The sequence below is a fragment of the Micromesistius poutassou genome (genome assembly GCF_964030765.1).
Source record: "Micromesistius poutassou genome assembly, chromosome: 8".
Classification (NCBI taxonomy): domain Eukaryota; kingdom Metazoa; phylum Chordata; class Actinopteri; order Gadiformes; family Gadidae; genus Micromesistius; species Micromesistius poutassou.
The window spans coordinates 19,444,411-19,464,610 of record NC_140278.1 but is presented as its reverse complement, the minus strand read 5'-3'; the positions used below and the strand labels follow the sequence as shown (position 1 = coordinate 19,464,610).

Below are 20,200 nucleotides of genomic sequence, written 5' to 3'. Positions count from 1 at the left end.
CACCACATCTACAGTGGAGTCCATTCCCCAGTAACAGCAGGCTTTAACGGGGCCTTGACGTCATGACGGCATTCTATTTAGATATACAATGCAACTGACCCCCTGTCACTGCCATTGACTCCCTGGGCCCTGTCCTTTTCGGAAGTATTGTTCCTGGCTTCCTTCTTTTCCTCAATGTTTACCACGCAAGGCACCGCCCATTCCTATGACTGTAGAATCTTACAAGGGCAAATACGTGCATGCACACTCCATTGGGAGAGGCCAGTGTATGGATGTGTGTGTGTGATTGGCTAATGCCACTTCAACGTCCCCGACCGCAGGGTTTGAACAGGAAAGCAAGGTCTGCCTTAATATGGTGAAATAAATGTGAAGACGACTTCGGCTTCACCTCTCTCTCTCTCTCTCTCTCTCTCTCTCTCTCTCTCTCTCTCTCTCTCTCTCTCTCTCTCTCTCTCTCTCTCTCTCTCTCTCTCTCTCTCTCTCTCTCTCTCTCTCTCTCTCTCTCTCTCTCTCTCTCTCTCTCTCTCTGCTTTAAACACTTCCCCTCCATCAGACAGCCTGTTACCCCTCCCACCTCTCAACCCTCCCTTTGTCAAGTATCAACAGGCAAGGGAGGCAAACTTTATACACCCGCACCCCTTTTCTGCGGTGCACTCCTCCCAGTAGTGTGCATGCATGACTGCAGCAGCAGTAACCGCATCCACAGTCCAGACCAAACCGGTAGGACTTGGCAGGGAGAGGACTGCAACGCAACACCTTTTGATGGGACATTTTAAAACTCTTCAACTTTTAAAACTTCTAAGAGCTGGGACATACACTGCAACCGTCTCAGGCGGAGAGAGATAAGAGAGGGGACTGGTCCTCCTGGGGACCCAGGCCAGGCCGAGCTGTTGATCTTTGAAGGGAACGGAGAGGGGAGAGGCTCATCTGTCCCGCTGGAGATTTATGACCACGCCGCCCGGGAACCTCATCATTGCCTCTTCCTCATCGGTGCGCAGATAGGGAACCAGCCTGTGGGAACCTGTTCCTAGGCTCCCGCCCCCTCCCCACCCGCCGACCGCCAGCAACATCCTCTCCCCTCCCCTCCCCTCCCCCACGAGGGAAGAGAAACTGGGTCTGGATTTCCCAATCCTGAAGGCTTGTTGTTGATGTTGATCTCCTCCAATGTTCCTGCCTGGTCTCCCTTCGATCTCCGCACATTGAAGAGCATTCTTGTGGTTTCCGTGGACCGTTCAGTTTGTTTGGTTTGAAGAGCCAGCCTCTCCGTAGACGTCATCGTCCATGCGGTGAACCCTTCCCGTCCTTCGCCGCACACGCGCCACCAGACATGGACCTGTCCCTGTGGCAGTACCAGTTCAGGATCATCATGCTGGGGGACTCCACGGTGGGGAAGTCCTCGCTGCTCAAGCGCTACACGGAGGACGCCTTCCTGGAGAACATCAACCAGACGGTGGGGGTGGACTTCTACGTCCACTTCCTGGAAGTGGAGCCCGGCGTCCGGATCAAACTGCAGTTCTGGGACACGGCGGGCCAGGAGCGCTTCAGGCAAGATCCCAAACTCTCTCACTCGGCATGGGAGGGTTGTGTTGTCATGAGATACAGACAGGGGGAGGGGGGATTGATATGTTTAAAATAACATCCACATGGTTGAGTGTTGATGTTGGAAAGCCATATATGTAGTCAACCTACAAGAGGCTACTATGACATACAGGCCTGAGTAGAGTATTTGACTCCCAGCCTACAATGATTCTGGGTTTGACACTGTCTTTAGTCTTCTGAAGGAAGATGCTGCCTAGCGCCTTCCTGCTCATTAATGCCACGTATTGCAAAGAAATGGTTTGAATTGGGGGGGGGGGGTCGCTGCCAGGAGCCTGAAAGCGCCCCTATCGTGTCATACACTAGTTCACTACAGTAGATCTTGTCATCTCGTTTGCATCAACGGTCCATCACAGTTTGAACAATCAGGGTTGGGAGTCATTTGCATACAACCCCAGCTACATATATTTCAACACATTCACACATGCTGTGTAACTTCACGGGCGATAAATCAAGTGAGCTTTTATTCCTAAAGTCCAACAAGGATAATTCTTATTTCAAACCTCCCTGCCAAGGCACCACTTTTTTTGATTCCGCAAACCTCTCAGTTGACATTGAGGAGGTTCCTCATCAAGAGCTCATCGCAGAAGGAATTAACTATCAGAAACTTGTTGTTTCACTTCTGACCTCATTAAAGATCAAGTCAATTAGAGGTGTTGTTGTGGCGTGATTCTCACATAGCAGGTTCCACAGCCAGCCCAGCTTGCTGCCAGGGAAGTCTGAATATGATACTGTTTGATGAATAGACGGTATATGTTTTAACTTGGCTACGCTTGTTCGTCTCTTCATCTATCCAGATCTGTCGTCTTTATTGTCGCTGTCATACTTTAGAAATCCACCTAGTTAAGTACAATTCTTCAATAACCTAGTGTAAAGATAGCCTACTTGGTTAATGCAATATAGTCTTGACTCTGAATTTCAGACTTGGTTTAAAAGATGACGCAAATGTCACATTATTCCCTAAGATACTGCAAACGTTGAACGTACGTCTTCTTCCCGCCTCCCCTAGGTCTGTGACGCGTTCCTACTACCGCAACTCTGTCGGCGGCCTGTTGGTGTTCGACGTGACCAACCGCGCCTCCTTCGACCACGTCAAGGACTGGCACGACGAGGTGTGCGAGCGCGTCGTGCCGCACCGGGTCATGTTCACTCTGCTGGGCCACAAGAGCGACTGCGGGGCGGACGACCCCGACGGGAGGGTGATCAGCCGGGAGGAGGCGGAGAAGCTGGCGAGCCGCATGGGAATGCCCTATGTGGAGGCGTCGGCCAAGACGGGCAACAACGTCCAAGAGGCGTTCGACGTGCTGAGCCGGCGGATCTACGGCGGCCTGCTCAGCGGGGAAGTGGAGCTTCGCGAGGGCTGGGACGGTGTCAAGTGCACGACGCCCCAGGGGTTGAACCTGCGGAGGGACGGAGCCGGAGCCGCCGCCGCCGCCGCGCAGGCGCAGACCGCGGACGGAACCAAGCGCAAGAAGAAGTGCTGCGGATGAAGCCGGTCAAATGCTTGGTGTGATATTTCTTTGCTGATCGGTTTGAATAGCAACCTCGTGAGTCAATCGCAGTGACTGCCGGCAAGCCTGAGCTTGTCGCTCACCAGACACTTTGCAGAACGACCATCCTTTTCCAACCGACAAGTGTGTTATTTGTTGAAATGGACATGACAGCAGTGCAACACACTGATGTGTGGCCTACATCTTGTTTTTATGAAAGAAATAAAAAAAAACGATGTAAGTAAAACGACCGTACAAAGAAAACCAAATGACTCATTTAATCGATCTTAATCGATCATACTATAGGAACTATGATAAATGCATCGTCCCTGTCAGTCAGCATTCATATGGCCCAAACATAACTGGATACATTTTATCGATAAATATAAATTAATAACTGGCAACTAGGACTACTAATTCCAGATGTGTAACTTTTATAACAAGTATACTGCTAGATTCAAAAACATTGCCAAACACATACACAAAAAAAACTTTTTAATGACGCATTATGTTGACAATTAAAAAGAAAACTAAAAAACATTATTTGGGTTGGGACAACAGTGGAGATTAGCCAAAACAACAATTAGGTAACGAATAATCCGGTACTGGTAAAATACTTTCAACAGCAAGTTTTTTTTTTTTTTTTCCATTCAAGGAAACCGAGCCTCCTTACACTTACTAACAATATCAAAACACATCATGAAAGCAAAAGTAGTCTTAGTACTAATAATAATAATAAAAAAACACACCATCCCATACATGTGTACTCAATGTAAAAAATAATTAGCCAAACTAAAGAAGAATGGGATTGTGAAGGTACTGGCAAAACAACTAAACATTAAGAGAAAACCAATGGGTGAAGAAGAAACATATTTACCCCTTACCCTCCCGTCGTAGTACCCGTTACCCTAGCTATCCAATCATATTTTGTACGTAACCCCCCTGTGTCCAATCATCTTTTAGTATGTTACACTCGGTGTCCAATCATCTTATCGTATGCAACACTGGCTGTTCGATCCTCGTCGTTCACAACCCATACCCTTATTTTATTGTACCTCCCCAAGTTATCGAATCATCCTTGTTCGACGAGCCATGTTGAGAACAAGGAAAACATTAGAACGATCCCGGTGGATGGGTATGGAGTACAGTGGAGCCGCCGTTTTACTTTTTGGTTGTCTTGCGGATCAGTGCCATCCTCTGAAATGAGAGAAAAACACAAGGTCAGCTGTTAGACGGTCTGTATAAATTGTTATTTGAAGTCAGTCAACCATTTCAGAGCAGATACCTTGAATCAGAATACCTTTAAAAATACCTACAGCATTATTTTATATACGTATTATAAAGATATTATCCATTAAATAATTTATTAATATTATTATTGTTAGATATGGTTATATTGAAATTGTTTGAGACATCACTACTGGTTCAGTTTTACCATTTTGAGAACTCGAAAAAGGAATAAACACAATTTATTGAAACATGTTTTTGGTACCACACACCACCCTTAACGTGGCCATCGCCCTTAACGAGACACCCCCTCACATGCACTGACCTGTTTGTGTGCCTCTGTGGTGCAGGCCTTCTTGAAGGGCCGGATCTCCTCTGAACCGTAGCCAGGGATCCACATGTTCCACTGGCGCTCTGGCAGAGAAACAGAACGATCATCAGTCAATCAACAATCAACAACGCAGCTTCTCTCCCCGATAGGCCGCATAGGACGCTTACCCAAAGCCTCCGCCGAATGGCCTATGTATCGTGTGTCACGCGGATCATATTGGACGCTTGTATCCAGTGTCTCACAATAAACCCTGTGCATGCATACATTGCTAGCATGGGTTCTCTACAAATTGAGCTTGATTGAGCCAACCAAAATGAGTGTTCAATTAAAAAAAACAAAGTCTTGAGCCTTGGTTGTACTCGATGAAACCATTTCATTATATTGCCACAGAGAGAAGGATCTTTGTGCACGCAGTGCAATTCTCCGGACGTAACTGTCGCAAGACATTGCCAACACCTTACCTGCTCCTTAAGTCGGAAACATCTGCTTTTACTATTTAAGGAAGTCACTTAGTGGGTATATCCATCTGCTAGACGCCTAGCTTTGGCCTTATGTGAGCACACATCATGTTGACCATATTTAAAGCTTTTCTCCTACCGCCAAAGAGGGAGTGAAGCGAGCCAGCAGGCACTCACCCAGGTGTAGCTGCACATCCTTCACCTCCAGGGTGTTGGACTTGCGGTGGCGGGCCAGCTGGCAGGCCGCCGTCACCACGCTCTCAATGAAGTCATCAGCGATCTGCAGCAACATCTGAGAGAGGGACAGTACAGTGTGTGAGTGTGTGTGTGAGTGAGTGGCTGGTGGGACCTGGGTAATACATTTATCTAATATCAATACGGTGACGTGATAGATTGATGATGTTTTGGGGATTGGGTTATGATAATATTGCAATAATGCGCAAATGTTTGCCAGGTTCTAGAAGGGGTATTACATCATAGTAATGCAATATTCTTATTTTACTATTTGAGAAAACTGAATTGAATTACGAATGCTTCTACCCGATTTGCCAAGTAGCCAACTGAACAATGCCACTTTCTCCAATAGGGAATGTAAAATAAAGGGGCTTAATCAATCAAAAATATTGGATTGAAATATTGTATTATGTCAGCTGTTCTGCCACCCGCACTCAATCAAATGCTATTGTGATGATGAACAGGCCAACAATAAAACCATACACATAAATACATATCGTGTGTATTAATTGTATATGATCATCTCTTGTTTTCTTTGCATTCTTCCTCCTGCTGCTTGTAAGCCGCGAGTTTAACTAACAAGCGCGCACCCACCTCCTCCACGTCCTCGTCCAGCTGCTCGTTGGGGTCGATCTCCCTCACCAGGTCCTGCAGCTTCTTCTTCGTGAGGACCTAATGGGAACACAGGAGTAGAGCTGAACGATGGATCACATCCAAACAGACGTCGCCATGTAATAGAACACGATACGCAAATCGCAAAGGCTGCGATTAAAAATAAATAAATTACTATTTTGTGTTTTTTTTTTGTTTGTTTTTCACTGTTACTCACTGGACATCAGTAAGATATATATATTATTATTATTATTATTTTTTTTACAATTCAATAGTTAAATTAAGATGTTATAATGTCAATTCATGCATCAATTTATCTCAACACATCGGCCTCGCCTAAAAGAAAGAGCAGTTTATATGTTGCCTGCTTCCGATGTTGTGTTATACTAAAGAATGATTTATTGCTTGTTTAGTGAATAATCCAATGATCCAGAACATCCAAAAAAATAATAATAATAATAATAATCGCATACTAAATCGCAATCGCAATATTGGTTGAAATAATTGCAATTAGATTATTTCCCCAAATCGTTCAGCCCTACACAGGAGGCAGCATTCACAGGACCACCACAGAGTGTACTCACATCACTCTCATAGCTTTATAATCAGCTCTCTCGTCTTGTTGGGGAATGCTTAAAGCTAGGGTAGGCAATTTGGAGAAACCAGCCAGACAGAGTGAGCTTGATTTTGAAAGTATCCAAACGAAAAGATCCCACCACTCCCTTTAGGCCTTCCTCCAATGCCCTCTCTCCCAAAACACATGACTAGCTCGCCAGCTTTGGCTATAGGTCTGCCTTACTTGAAGTCTACAGTCAGAGTGCACCCAGGTAGCCAGGGAGGGAGGGAGGTAGGTAGACAGACAGGTAAACCATCCAAATATTTCATCCAGGGTGCATTAAATGGTTGGATGGGTTTATTATAGGATACTGGATTCCCACCCACCATCCTTTTTTTGCAGAGCATTTGATCTATTGTTTGCTGTTGGGTTGCAAAGAGAATTACCTACCCTGGCTATAAAAGAGTCCAAGGAATGACAATAATTACATTAAAGAAGTCGAATGAATAGACTTGCTCCTAATTTAGTCATTCAGTCATCTAGCATGACAAATTAGACGAATACATTCAAAAACCTTAATACGGATTTTTCAATACCTGCATTCAACCCCATTACGAGCAAATGTGTTTTCTTAATATCGAGGTCGAAAATACCCATGTAGACCAACCTGCGACACCTCCGGACTGGCTCGTCCCGCAGGACCAGGGATCACGAGGGGCTTCACCGGGGTGGCGGTGCTGTTAGCCATCTGGACGGCCACAATTAGACGTGTGTGATGACTTCACTGCACTGAACGAATGCCTGTTGTACGGTGTGTGTGTGTGTGTGTGTGTGTGTGTGTGTGTGTGTGTGTGTGTCAACGCCTGGGCGTTAATCAGCCAAATTGACGAAATCCACGCTTCCACGCAAAGGCTGTATCTGGAATAAGAAAGGGACAAAAAGCCATTAGAAATCGGTGATCAGTTACACTTACAAATATAGCTGGTGGTGTATGTCTAACGATATGCATATATCGTCAGAAATCCTGAACACCACCGTTTATACAAAAATCGTACATGATCATTACATGAGCAAAGTGAAACAATGTATTACACATTCACACACAACTGGTCACATGCAAAATGTCACGGATGAATCGCGTAAAACAGGTTCTGCAGCCTCAGTGTGGCGTTCTAATGTGCTAAAAACAATAGCAGCTATCTGAGCCCCAGCTGCCTGGGCTCCAACACACCGGCTAGCCCGCTCTCTACGCGATTACACGCCGCGTACTGTGCAACTCACCGGATGGACAACCTCTACCTATGCATGTTTTAAACGTCGCTGCAGTGACACCAATAATTTGATTAAAAACACGTATCCTATCTGACTTCAGACATTAGCACGAAAGGATGGTGGTGGTGGTAGTGTGCTCGCACTTCCGGTTCCTGTTGTTGTGGGGGGGTGGGGGGAGCGCGCGGCTCTACGGGAGCCCCCTGGCGCCACGCCGGGTCTGTACCGTAGCGCGCACCGCTGTCGGGTCACGCGTCCACTCGCGATACTTTGTGAACGAGAACACAAAAACCTCATCAACGCAAAAACCTTCATTCCTGACGGATAATACCGGAGCTTGTTATTCGTTTAATAATGAATTTACGTATAATAATAACCGACTCAGTAATTTCCATTCACCATCACCATCACAACAATTGCAATAACGTTTTTTCCTCTATTCTTGTCTTAAGTGCATGTTCCCTTTTCTAGTTTCTAGTTCCTTTTTCAAAAATATTGCCTAATCGTACTTTGTATAAGTATTAACATTTTGTTACTTTATTGACTGATTTACCCTTTTCGTTTATTTTGACCAAACATCCAAGAAAATGTTTTATGAGGGGGCGCTCCTTTCGACAGGTGCACTCGCGCTTGATTGTTTAAAACAGAAAGTGCTGCATTTCAGTAGCTACTATGGTAATCAAGCACTGCCTTCGACGGTGCGTGTTGTTATTGTACTTTTATTTAATTATTTTTGAATTGCACAGCTGTAGTGTTGTGAAATTGTAGTCGCGTCTTGTTTAGTGTTTGGTTTGAACAGGCAGTGCAAGTCACGCGTTCAGTTAGGAAACATAAAACGAAAGCGTACGACTGTATCAAAATCCCCCAAATGTTGGAAATGATTGGGAGATTCAACCAGCCCAGGCAAAACATATCCAAAAGTAGTGACGCACTTGGCCCATGCAGTGGGTCTGGGCACATGTTGTGAAACTAGTGTCCTGTGCGGCGTGAGCGGTCAAAACAATGTGCAACGGAAAGCGAAAGGCGCGACAGACACACCCCATGACCTGGGGAATAAAAAGCCCGCGCCTGCTTCAGGAGACAGACTACACGACGCACCACTGGTTTGGAAGTTACAGCAATGAAGGAAGTTCTGGTGATATGTTTGATCATTCTGATCCATGGCAATGATGGTAAATATGACTTTAGACCTTAAACAATAATGATACACACGTGTTACCTTTTCAGCGAGCTTTAATAGAAGGATGTTTTAATCCAACTGCTCAACTGTTGGTTTTATACAGCCAAAACAAATGTCTTTAGTCATAATCTTTATTTCAGTGACAGCAAACCTAGATAGGCTTACATAGATACAAGGAATACAGTATACAACATAAGCTAATATTGTTGAACTTCACTGTAAGGATATAATATATATGCACAATAAGCTGACGACGCTAAGGTTTCCAGCGATAATGTAATTAGTAAGGAAATATAATATATGGTATTTGTTCTATATTTGACTATGAGGCTGATGCAATATCGATATCGCTGCATACTCTCAATGAATGTCTATGAATGTGAAACACTGACTTCACTGTAGCCAGTGTGACGCAGTGTTGTTTTCGTTTTGTTATATAGGCTTCACTGAACAATAAAGCCTTTTGCTGCATAGAGTATGCTGCTGGTATGTTGTTTTGCTTTTAAGTTCTGGCACATTTCCAGCATTAACAGGACACAGTTATCTCTGGAAATATGTTTCAGTAGTCTCCGCCGACATTATCAGTATAGGTCAACCCCCACATTGTTTTTGCTGGCGTGTTTATATGTCTAAGAGTACAAGCCAATAGGTTACTCCGTGTCACAAAGGCATGTGACACCCGCCTCTGTAATTAGTAAGTTCATATATGTGCTTCTTCCTTCTTCCATTAGGAGGCCTTTATGTTCGGGGACCCAGCAAGCCAGTTCTGGAGAACACAGAGGTCGTCCTGGAATGCATGAGCACAGATCCTGAGGTGGATCTGAGCCAGGTTCACCTGAGCAGGCTCACGGTATGACGACAGCCCGCTCACAGCTCTCCACTCAGTGACTTCTCTGTCCTACTGTTCACGTTCATCATATTTTATACCGGTGGTAAATCAAACGGACTAAACTGAGAATGTCGTTTTATAACCTAGCCTTACAAAGGGGCTATTCAAATGAAGCCAATGGTGAAATCCATTTGTTCCTCAGGTGTACCATGATATGTGTACTGATAACTAGTTGGAAACGTATGACTCTTATCTGCATATTCATTATTTCTTTCCACACCCGCCACTAGTATGAAGGTCGTTGGCTTATCATGAGGAATAAAACGGACAACTACCAGCCAGTCAACAGGGTGATAATCGCCAGCATGATCCCCTACTGGTGTGGCATCTACGCCTGCGTCTCCAACAACGCCTCCACGCCAGACAACTCTTCCCAGACCCTGACCCTGAATGTGCACCGTAAGTCAAACCAGGAAGGGTTCAACAACTAGAAGCCTGATTTCTCTATTTGAACATAACACAAAAAAACAAAACACATATTTTACATTTACATCTCGGAGATGAGTAGGACTCTGAGAGATCACCAGGGGAATGTGAGGCAACCAGGATGTGGTTATATAATTACATTTCCTCATTCTTTGTTGTTTTTGTCTTTTGTTTGTGGACTGTTTGCGTTTGCAGGGAGCAAAACTTAATAAAGTAGCCTAATCTGTCCTTACAAACCCCACTACATTTCACAGTGCCAGGTATGGAAATACCATCTCTCGTTGTGGACACAACTTCCCTCCCAGCAGAGAACCGGACCAACACGTTTTCAGGTAAACACCAGCGTTGATAGGTATCAGGAATGCACTGCAGCTATGGAGAGCACCAAAGCATAATGCCAAAAGTCGGCCTATGAGGTTTGTTTGAGGGTGTAGAGAGAGCATACCCTGTACACAATGTTACTGTTCCACTTATACGACCCACCCACCCCCCGCGTCTTCTCAGTTTCAATTGAACCACAGAGCTGGTTGATAGACTGGGGGATGGGGGATCAATAACCGCCAATGATTGGATGGGACTACGGCAATTAGGAGAGCCAGAGATAGAGGGAGGGACTGCAGGAGCAGTCCGAACACGGGGCATCGAAACGGGACAAAAGGAGCGCTTTGTTCACACACAACCCCCCCAAACGCACACCGGTCCAAGAAAGGGATTTTGAGTTGTTAATTGTTTTTGGTATTCTGCCATGAGATGTTGGTGAAGGTGTCTAGCTCATGAAACCATTCTAAAAAATAGATGCATAAGAAATACAAATATCCGTATGTGTGTGTGTATGATATATAAAACCCTATCCCTACGTAAAAAATCTAATAAAATCCACTCTTCACTAACCCTTTTCCCACAACAACACAAAGTGTTGCACGGTCAACACACACACACACACACACACACACACACACACACACACACACACACACACACACACACAGAGAGAGTTCAGAGCTTAACTAAGAAAGTCGTTTTTTTCCCGACTCTTGAAGTCATGAAGAGCCCGATCATCTGGCCCCAGGGCAGGGTCAGCCGGCTCCTGGGCTCCCTGAGGAGGCTGACCAGCCTGGAGGTGCTGCTGGGGGAGGACGTGGTGATGGACTGCTCCATGAGGTGTCCTCGCGGGAGGACACCGCACTTCTACTGGAGCAAAGAGGTGAGATGAAATGCTCCACTACAGACGGGAATCCCACACACACACGACGATACGATGATTTTTTGCGTGCCGATATTTATAGATGCACGATATTTACAGCAATGGAAGGATTTTTTTTCTTTTTTTGGCGTTTACATATAGGTATAACTGTGGGGTTCCGTCGGGGTCTGCCACCCTTTTATTCTTTTCAGGGAATGCAATGAAGTGGTGTCTCGCTGTACTGGCAATTCTTTGGTGACAAACACACCCACTCGCTCACCCGCTCACACAGGAAGCATGGTTTTGTATTTATTTCCTCCATTGTTTTTGTTTTTTTCTTTTTGTTTTAAACCATACTGTGTTGTGCAACCTGTCTGTGTTGTTGTGTGCTCTGTATTCAAGCAGGTGGCTAACTTGAGCTCGGTAGTTAGCTGAAGAAGACCACGTACACAGTAGTAATAGTTTAATGAGGTCTTGACGAGAGCCGGTCAACCTGAAAACAATTATGTAGATAGGTTCTCAATGATTTTTCTGACGTTTTGGTTAATCGTCATTGAATTATTCAACTGCAGCTGTTCCCTAAACCTAAGAAAACACTTGCTCTGGGGAAATTAAGACTGCGGTGTAAAAAGCAACAACGGGCATTTGGAATAATAATTTGATGAGTGATTAGTTATACCGCCACTCTGTGGTAGAAAGGGAGCATTGCATAGTTTCCATGGCCTCAGCAACGCTATCAATTGTGACGGCCACTAGTGTAAATTATTTGGCACAAAACCATAGCCTATAGCCATAGCATGTTGAAAGAATAAAGGAAAAATTGACAGCGTGCCAGGCGCCTTTTGTTATTCAGTTAGTTAACTACCGATACGTCAGTTCATTAAAGAAATGTATCAAACTTTATGACTGCCCAACTGTCCATTGCCCTCTTAGGCAATGTCATTGTGATGTAGTGCCTTCATAAGGGGTGAAGTAATGGTCTTTCTTGAACACAAAGTTTCTTCACTAGCCACTCGATAAATCTGCCAGTCCACCAATGCTGTGTGTGTGTGTGTGTGTGTGTGTGTGTGTGTGTGTGTGTGTGTGTGTGTGTGTGTGTGTGTGTGTGTGTGTGTGTGTGTGTGTGTGTGTGTGTGTGTGTGTGTGTGTGTGTGTGTGTGTGTGTGTGTGTGTGGGTGGGTGGGTGGGTGGGTGGGTGATAGCCTGCACCTGCCCGTGTGTGCCCTCCTACTATTTTACAATTTATAATAGATTTCTATCTCTGTTATTTCCCTGTTGTACTTTAAAGCTAGACGGTACTTCCTGTCAGGACCCATACTACAGACACACACCAGTCCCCCCCCCCCCTCCCGATAATGACAACACCCTGAAGCCAGAGAGGCACTTTGCATCGGGAGCCAGTGGATTTGCATACAAAATGCCGCTCTGGCCAGACCTGGCCTTTATGGGAAATCCTCTTAATTCTGAACCATTCAAATTGAAATGGACTTTCTTGGCAGGAGCTGTAGCTCCCGGGCGCCAAATCATTTTCACGGTGTAATGTATTTTTTTTTCACTCTCTCCTCCACACACAGAAAACAAAAACAAAAACAAATGTACAAGTAGGCCCTCCTCCTTGCTCGTCTTTTTTTTTTGTAGTTCAACTTTTTTTTTTTTTTTTCCCTATCCCCGATCCTTGTTGTTCGCCCTATTATTTGTTGTCTCCCATGTCGAGCCCCATCCCATAATTGCGCTGCTATTTCTGAGTCAACAATACATCGCGCTCCCCAGCCGTCTCATTACGTGTTGTGTTAACAGTGCGCTGGTGCTGTACGGCTCCCTGCTAATGACGGTCTTATCTGGGTTATTGACTCATGCTGATGTAACGTTCATTCTATGGGATTACGGCCCAGGTAAATACATTTCAGCTTGGACTCCAGGGTTCTTTGCCCATACAAGCACTTACAAGTGTGTGTGTGTGTGTGTGTGTGTGTGTGTGTGTGTGTGTGTGTGTGTGTGTGTGTGTGTGTGTGTGTGTGTGTGTGTGTGTGTGTGTGTGTGTGTGTGTGTGTGTGTGTGTGTGTGTGTGCGTGCCGTGTGCTCATTCACGCGTGACACACTTTTTCCTATTTCTCTTCCGCTCATTCTCTTATTCTCCTCCTCTCCTTTGCGCCGTGCTTTTATGATGCTTCCTCAGCTGCTGTTCCCCCCCAGGCGAGTACAATAGGTTTAATTTGGTACAAATTATAACACTTCCAGGCCGTCCACAGATTATCGGAAAAGGCTTCCTTAGCTGCTCTTTTTTTGTCGCAGTCTCTCACTGCGGTGTCCGCCTCGGTGTGTGTCTCTCTGTGCGGCTGCCCAGGGCGAGGACTGGATGCTGGATTCCCCTCAGCTGACCTTGAGGAGCGTGCAGGCCGGTGATGGAGGGCTGTACAGGTGCACCGCCATGGACTCCGTGGAGAGGTCTCTCAGCAGCAGCCAGATCATCAGCATCGACGTCCTGCCCGGTACGTACCGCTGCATTGTGACGTGTAGTAGGCGGCGGGGAAAGTAGGAGTAGTACAAGTAAGGGACGCACACACATTTTAAAATGGACTCTGTCGTTTCGCAAAACACTTTCATCTAGAGCGACTTGCAGTCACGTTCATGTCGTTAAGAGACAGGTATACAGGGGGTGGTCCTCTTTCTCGTGGATTCCCACAGTGTAGTGCAGACATGTGGTTTCAAATCCTCAGTGGCAGCAGATTACATGACATACGTTTGTCTTTAAAAATGTTTGTTTTTAAAGAATCAAAACTCTTCACCATGCCAGATGAGAGCTATCAGATATATATATATATATATATATATATATATATATATATATATATATATATATATATATATATATAGCTCTCAAATGGAAAACCTTTACATAACAACGACAATTACAGTCCAGAGAGAATCTATATTGAAATTGTGTAAGTTTCAGTTCAAAAGAGGACATGGACAGGACATGATAAAGCTTTTATTCACGGTCTGAACAGACCAAATGCCCACATTTAACTGCACATTTAACAACATCTAACTTAAACATAATCCCAGACGGGCAAAGAATCCCTTTCACAAGACCAAGTAGACACAAAGAGAGGCTATAGAAGTGGCAGATATGGCAGATATGACAGCTTGACCGAGGCCATGTTCACACTACACTGACTAAATAGCACAAAACGGCGGCTCACTGCAGACACAAGGCCTCAACAGACAAAGAATTTTTTCTTTTTTGCTGACGTAGAAAGCGATAGGAAGCTGTTGCTTTACTAACTCATTCAGACAATTACTTTTAACAGCAGAAGATATCTATTATCCTACAGGATTAATTACATTTCTTATGTTGAATCAGAATCGTTGAAAAGAATCAATCACTCTGGAGGCCAATGGAAAACGCAGAGCCGCGAAACACACCTTCCAGAACATTAGTATTACACACGGCGTGTACCTTGAGTGGTTAGTTGGAAAGTGCAATTAATGTCCTCAATGACCTGTATTGCATTGGATAAAAGACTGCAACTCTATACAGTTTGCCGTTTGTGCAGCTTTGACAGATGTCAAGCTTGTACACAAGTGGGGAATGAATTCCATTACAACATAATTGCTAATCAGATCCTTGTCACTCCATCCATCCTCATCAGCCAATCGGTGACCTGTGGATCTACAAAGACGCCGCGCCGTCAGTCACCTAGCGTGATTCTCCCGCCTGGCGCTGGCGCTCCCTCTAATTACGCCGCCTCTAAAAACGCCATTAACACAAACGGATGTGTTTGATGTGTGTTATTTATTATGGGGAACATTTCTTCGTCTGGTACGTGCCGTGATTAAGTCATCGGCGCGCTCCACTGGGCCACTAGGGCGCACGCCTGGGGGCACGCGCGCCAATTAGGAAATCAGGAACATCGAGGGTCTGGAATGAGCAGACACTTACTTGCTCGGGAGTTATTGCATGAGCAAATGTTTAACTGTGCCCCATGCTCCTTCTGCGCGGCAGCCCCCCCCTGATCACTCCAGGCAAGCTCCACCGAGCAGGTTGAACCGGGAAGGGGCCCGGTTGTTTTTGTGGACACAACACGGACTCATTCCCGCCGGTTTGGTATACGACAGCATAACCTGCATTTGATGTGGATCTTGTTGCTTTATATGCGTAGGCAAGTTTTGTGATTTCATGAATGATTTATTAAAACCTTTTTGAAATGTTGTTGCAATACAGAAAGTAGCAGGAAGCGGCAGAGCAGAATTTGTTTAATGTTTATTCAGTGCTCTGGGTAGAAGTTTTTCAATCCGGCGTCTCGGCTCATAAACATATTTTCCTTTTGTGTTGTTTTTCAGCTTTTTATCGTTTTGTTGTCCTGTTGTGTTGCGGATTGTGTGTGTGTGTGATTCCCCCCCTCCCCTCTGAGAGCCGTTCCCGCCTCTGAACTATGCCTTTTAACAGCCGGATCCGAATCCCTTACGCAGGCTTCCAACTGAATTTAACTGTTGTTTGGTCAGCAGAAACAAGAGCCAAGGGCGACCTTCACAACACATCCAGTCGGATCAGTTCACTTCCTCCGAGTGGAACCTCAACGATAACCACTTTTTCCTCCCGAGTGGTGTGGTGATAATAAGCACGTGCTTGCAACACGGTATGAAGCCGGTCCTTTGTGTCCACAGAGGGCTCCTCCTGGTACAGGACCACCTACGGCTGCGTTGTGCTGATGACGGCGGCGGTGGCGTCTCTCCTGGTGCTGACGCTGACCCTGGGCGTGTTCCTGTTCCGCACGGCCAAACGCACCAAGCAGGCCAAGCGCGGCAAGCAGGCCAAGGGACCCATGTGAGAACACCCTGCAACCGCGTCACAATCAGAATCAGAATCTGCTTTATTGGCCAGGTTTGCGTAAACAAACAAGGAATTTGACTTTGGTTAACCCTTGCTCTCAAAGTACACTTAACTTATTAACACTTAACTTATTGTTTATATTAGGGTTAGGGTTAGGGTTATGTTGCGATCACGACCATTCACCTCTCCTAGCTTATAATGATGCGCCACGATCAACCGTGTCATAACACTGGCCATGTGTTACGGGATATGGCAGACGATGTATGATATTTGATGATGTAAATGATGATTTATAACTTTACTTACAATGAAGCTTTGAATAATTGAGTGCTTTTTACATACACTTCAAGGTTCTTTGTGCGTCCCGATGCTAGTCGAGCGTGTGTGTGTGTGTGTGTGTGTTATGTGCCCTGTGTGACTGGGTGTGTTGTGCGTGTGTGTGTGTGTGTGCACTAACGTTCTTGTTTTGCCCTCCTTTAGTCCAGCTCTCATTCTCTAGTTTGCTCTATATGCACATATTATATGGCTATTGCTTTAATATTTCTCTTTGACTGCCCTTTCTTTAAAGTGTGGGAATGTGTATGTGTGTGTGTGTGTGTGTGTGTGTGTATGTTCATATGCCTCTCATATATATATTTGTGTGTGTGTGTGTGTGTGTGTGTGTGTGTGTGTGTTCCGCTTTTGTGCCTGTATATTTTTATGCTTTGAAAAATAATCCTCCATGTTTGTATACATAACACTGTGTTTATGTGTGCACATACGTGCTTCGCGATATGCATGTGTGAATTTGGCTTCATTTGCATTGGGCTATTGTGCACATCAGTGGACCCATTCTCTTTTGAAGTTTTAAAGTATAATAAGGCAGAATAATCACCAGTCAAACAGTGCCGTCTCTCTCCGTGGTGCCATGTTGTTTACCTTTCCGACCCCCATCCCCGCCCCCCTACCTCTTCATAATCCACTCACGCTTTTGTACAGTTTCCACACTTAGGCCGCTGCCTTGACTAATGGCCCTGGGGTCATTTCTGTGCGGATCTCAATGTTATGCACGTGTCGGCCAAAAACCGACGCCAGCGCATGTTAATGAGCAGCGCGACCCCTTGCTCGTTAACCTAGTCACTGCATGGGGGAAAGGCGTGCTGTCAACTCTCAAAAAACTAAAACTAACACGAGGCCCTTTGGCCATGAGAGTTTGCCCGGTTCACCTTTTTGTCTGCTTCATTTTTGTAGACACCAGGGTTGTGTTTCTTTTTAGTTTTCCTGATGTTTTTGTCTGCGTGTGGATGTTTCCGTTCTCTATAAACGTGTGCCAGAGAAGAGCGAGTTCTGTCAAAGCAAGCGGTATGGTGTAAAGACACACCGAGAAGCCTCATACTCCACACACTGCTTAAGAAATTCCTGCATGCCAGCAACAAAAAACGGTTTTGAGACGCCGACTTTCATATCACGGACAGAAGATGACTAGTTTGCGGTCTACAATTTCTCCACAGTCTCCGCTGCGGCCTGCTGGGAGGTTAATTGTGCCAATACTCATCTTTTGATTTCATCTCTGTCTCTCTCTCTCGCTCCCTCTCTTCAGCGATGACCATTCCCAGAAGAAACCCATCTACAAGGGAAGCGCAGAGTCCCTGCCTGCCTCCCTCAGCGGTGACACTCAACCACTGGTTTGAGCACCACCAGGGAGGAGGAGCAGGTGAAGGAGGCCAGGGAGGAGGAGGAGGAGGAGGAGGAGGAGGAGGCCAGGGAGGAGGAGGAGGAGGAGGAGGAGGAGGAAGATGGAAGACGGCACAGTAGACAGCTTTAGGCTCTAGATGGGGGTAGTAGGGATGAAGGAGAAGGTTTAAATGGTTATGGATGGTTATGGATGGTTGGGCTGGAAGCGCGGTGGGGGAGAAGGTAGACCAGAGACACCGTGGAGGGAGCCAAAAATCGAACCCCAGTAACAAGATGGGTGTTGAAGACAGGAGAATAGAAGGAATGATTGTGATAGGGAGCCTCCCCCCCCCCCCCATGCCTCCCCTCACTTCCTCTCACTGGCCCAGCCGTAGAGGGAGGCTGCGAAATGTGTTTGGAGCAAAAAGTGGGCAATTTTCTCTTCATTGATTCTGCAACCCACTAAATGGAGAGCCGTGCTTTTGGGTAAAAGGGATGGAGCTTGGGCACTGTATGGGCTGAGAGAAGTCTATAAGCTATTTTCCTGTAACCTTGAAAGGGAAAACACTCTATAGCACTTTTTTTTTTTTTACAGCGCTGAGCTTTTTTAATGATGATACACTCTTCGACGAAAATTAAATCTTGGTGTATAATGCTGTTTTTTTGCTGATTTCTTGTAGTTATTGCCGATGCACCTTAAATAACGGTTACAGGGACATTTCTATCCAGCTTTGCATCACATTGCACTGTATACATTTTTCTATCTGTCTTGTGTGAAATTACATAGAATGTAATCAACCTTTCGTTAACGGATTGATGTGAATATTAAAGAGTTTGTGAAGATACTGGTCTCTGTACTCATCTCTAAGCCACTCATTTAGCTAATAAATGTGAAGAGACTGTGGCTGTGAAAAATGTAAATGCCCATGCACACTTGGTTGCACTTATGTTCATTCCACATTCTCCATTTTGTTTACCACTCTCTCCTAATAAACATACTCTCCCTCTAGTCTAGAGAGACGTTTGCTATCGGCAGAACCGGAACCCCTTGATCACACTACCCCACACAAAGTCGGTGTATACTCGAAATACAAAACACAGACACGAGGAGGAATGGAAAAAGTCAGTTAACCTTGACCATCAATTCCTATTAAGTGCAGACAAGGTTGAACACGGCGGCTCTGCTTGCGACTGTACTCTCCACTGCGCCTGCTTCTCCACACCAAATCCTCACCTCGAATTACAACTTCATTTTTTTTTAATTTTCCCCTCTGTTGCCTTATAACCCTCCACTCCACTGCCAGAGCGCCATCACTTATTACCATAAACGTGCCCATAACGGTGTGGATTTCATTAGGCTCTTGTGTTGAAGTTATGTCGGGTTTTATACGCCGTTATTATCAGTGTGTGGTTGACCATGGGCCGTCGTTAATAACGAGCGGAGCGGCGGTTTACGGTGACACCCTCCATTAACGTGTGCATGCGCCGCGGAGCACAGCCAGGATAATGTTATTAAACTGATTATTCAAGTCCTCTCCCCGGCTCCCTGCGTAGCCAGCCGTCCCCTTTGTCAAGGCTTCTGTTTTACCTTTTTTTTTAACAGACTTCTTGTGTCTCGCTGGCTACTCCACAATTCCCCCCACCCCCACCCCCACCCCCACCCACCATCAACACCAGAGGAAATTACAACAGCGCACAACGGGAGCCTAAAAAGAGTTTTTAAATAAAGGTCACGCATCGACAAAAGAAATGCAATTTGGTGGATTTAAAATGGCCCCTGCATGGGAAATGCCACTGAGCACCATTTGACTGTGGCCTTTGAGTCAGTCATGGGTGGAAGGCTGTGCGCTCCTCCGTGGACATGAAACAGAGAAGTAAAGGCGGTTCGGTATGTTGTTGGCCATGATGACAAGGAGCTAAAAGAAGAACGCTACCAGTATATTTCCCCCACAGGGGACTGAAGGACGTGAATGTTTTCCAAAGTGACCCTTTGACCTAAAGAGCTCATGCAGGCTATAGCCTACTGAATAAACATCTCAAGCATAGTGTAGCATCATCATCATTGCCGAGAATCGACTTCCATTCCAAATGTCTTAACATTTGACATTTGTTAACGTCTGTAAAATGTTAACATTTCATAACACTATCCACTTACCTACCATTCAAAACATACAAATAGTGACTTATATTCAGTGACCCTCATTTTAAGTATGAAAATCTCCTTTTTTTTGATCTCCTGTTCACTTGCATTATATGCAATTG

The 20,200-nt window shown here is 45.4% G+C and overlaps 3 protein-coding genes across 3 annotated transcripts; 2 read left to right on the top strand and 1 right to left on the bottom strand.

Annotated features, from left to right (window-relative positions):
* The first annotated feature begins 740 nt into the window (after nucleotides 1-740).
* Nucleotides 741-3,431, top strand: rab42b (RAB42, member RAS oncogene family). Its single transcript, XM_084471148.1, has 2 exons — nucleotides 741-1,545; nucleotides 2,606-3,431. The coding sequence occupies exons 1-2, from the start codon at nucleotides 1,328-1,330 to the stop codon at nucleotides 3,084-3,086; spliced, it is 699 nt and encodes a 232-aa protein (XP_084327274.1). The 5' UTR covers nucleotides 741-1,327; the 3' UTR covers nucleotides 3,087-3,431.
* A 133-nt stretch (nucleotides 3,432-3,564) lies between these two features.
* On the bottom strand, nucleotides 3,565-7,926 carry taf12 (TAF12 RNA polymerase II, TATA box binding protein (TBP)-associated factor). The gene is made up of 6 exons (XM_084471286.1): nucleotides 7,786-7,926; nucleotides 7,172-7,422; nucleotides 5,931-6,008; nucleotides 5,280-5,394; nucleotides 4,639-4,727; nucleotides 3,565-4,283 (listed from the first exon to the last, which is right to left on the bottom strand). Exons 2-6 carry the CDS (start codon nucleotides 7,250-7,252, stop codon nucleotides 4,248-4,250), a joined length of 399 nt encoding a protein of 132 aa, XP_084327412.1. The 5' UTR covers nucleotides 7,253-7,422; nucleotides 7,786-7,926; the 3' UTR covers nucleotides 3,565-4,247.
* An 882-nt stretch (nucleotides 7,927-8,808) lies between these two features.
* LOC311351928 (uncharacterized protein) lies at nucleotides 8,809-18,781 on the top strand. The gene is made up of 8 exons (XM_084472085.1): nucleotides 8,809-8,945; nucleotides 9,685-9,803; nucleotides 10,073-10,241; nucleotides 10,523-10,600; nucleotides 11,309-11,472; nucleotides 13,796-13,940; nucleotides 16,120-16,279; nucleotides 17,865-18,781. The coding sequence occupies exons 1-8, from the start codon at nucleotides 8,894-8,896 to the stop codon at nucleotides 17,953-17,955; spliced, it is 978 nt and encodes a 325-aa protein (XP_084328211.1). The 5' UTR covers nucleotides 8,809-8,893; the 3' UTR covers nucleotides 17,956-18,781.
* Nucleotides 18,782-20,200: the final 1,419 nt, after the last annotated feature.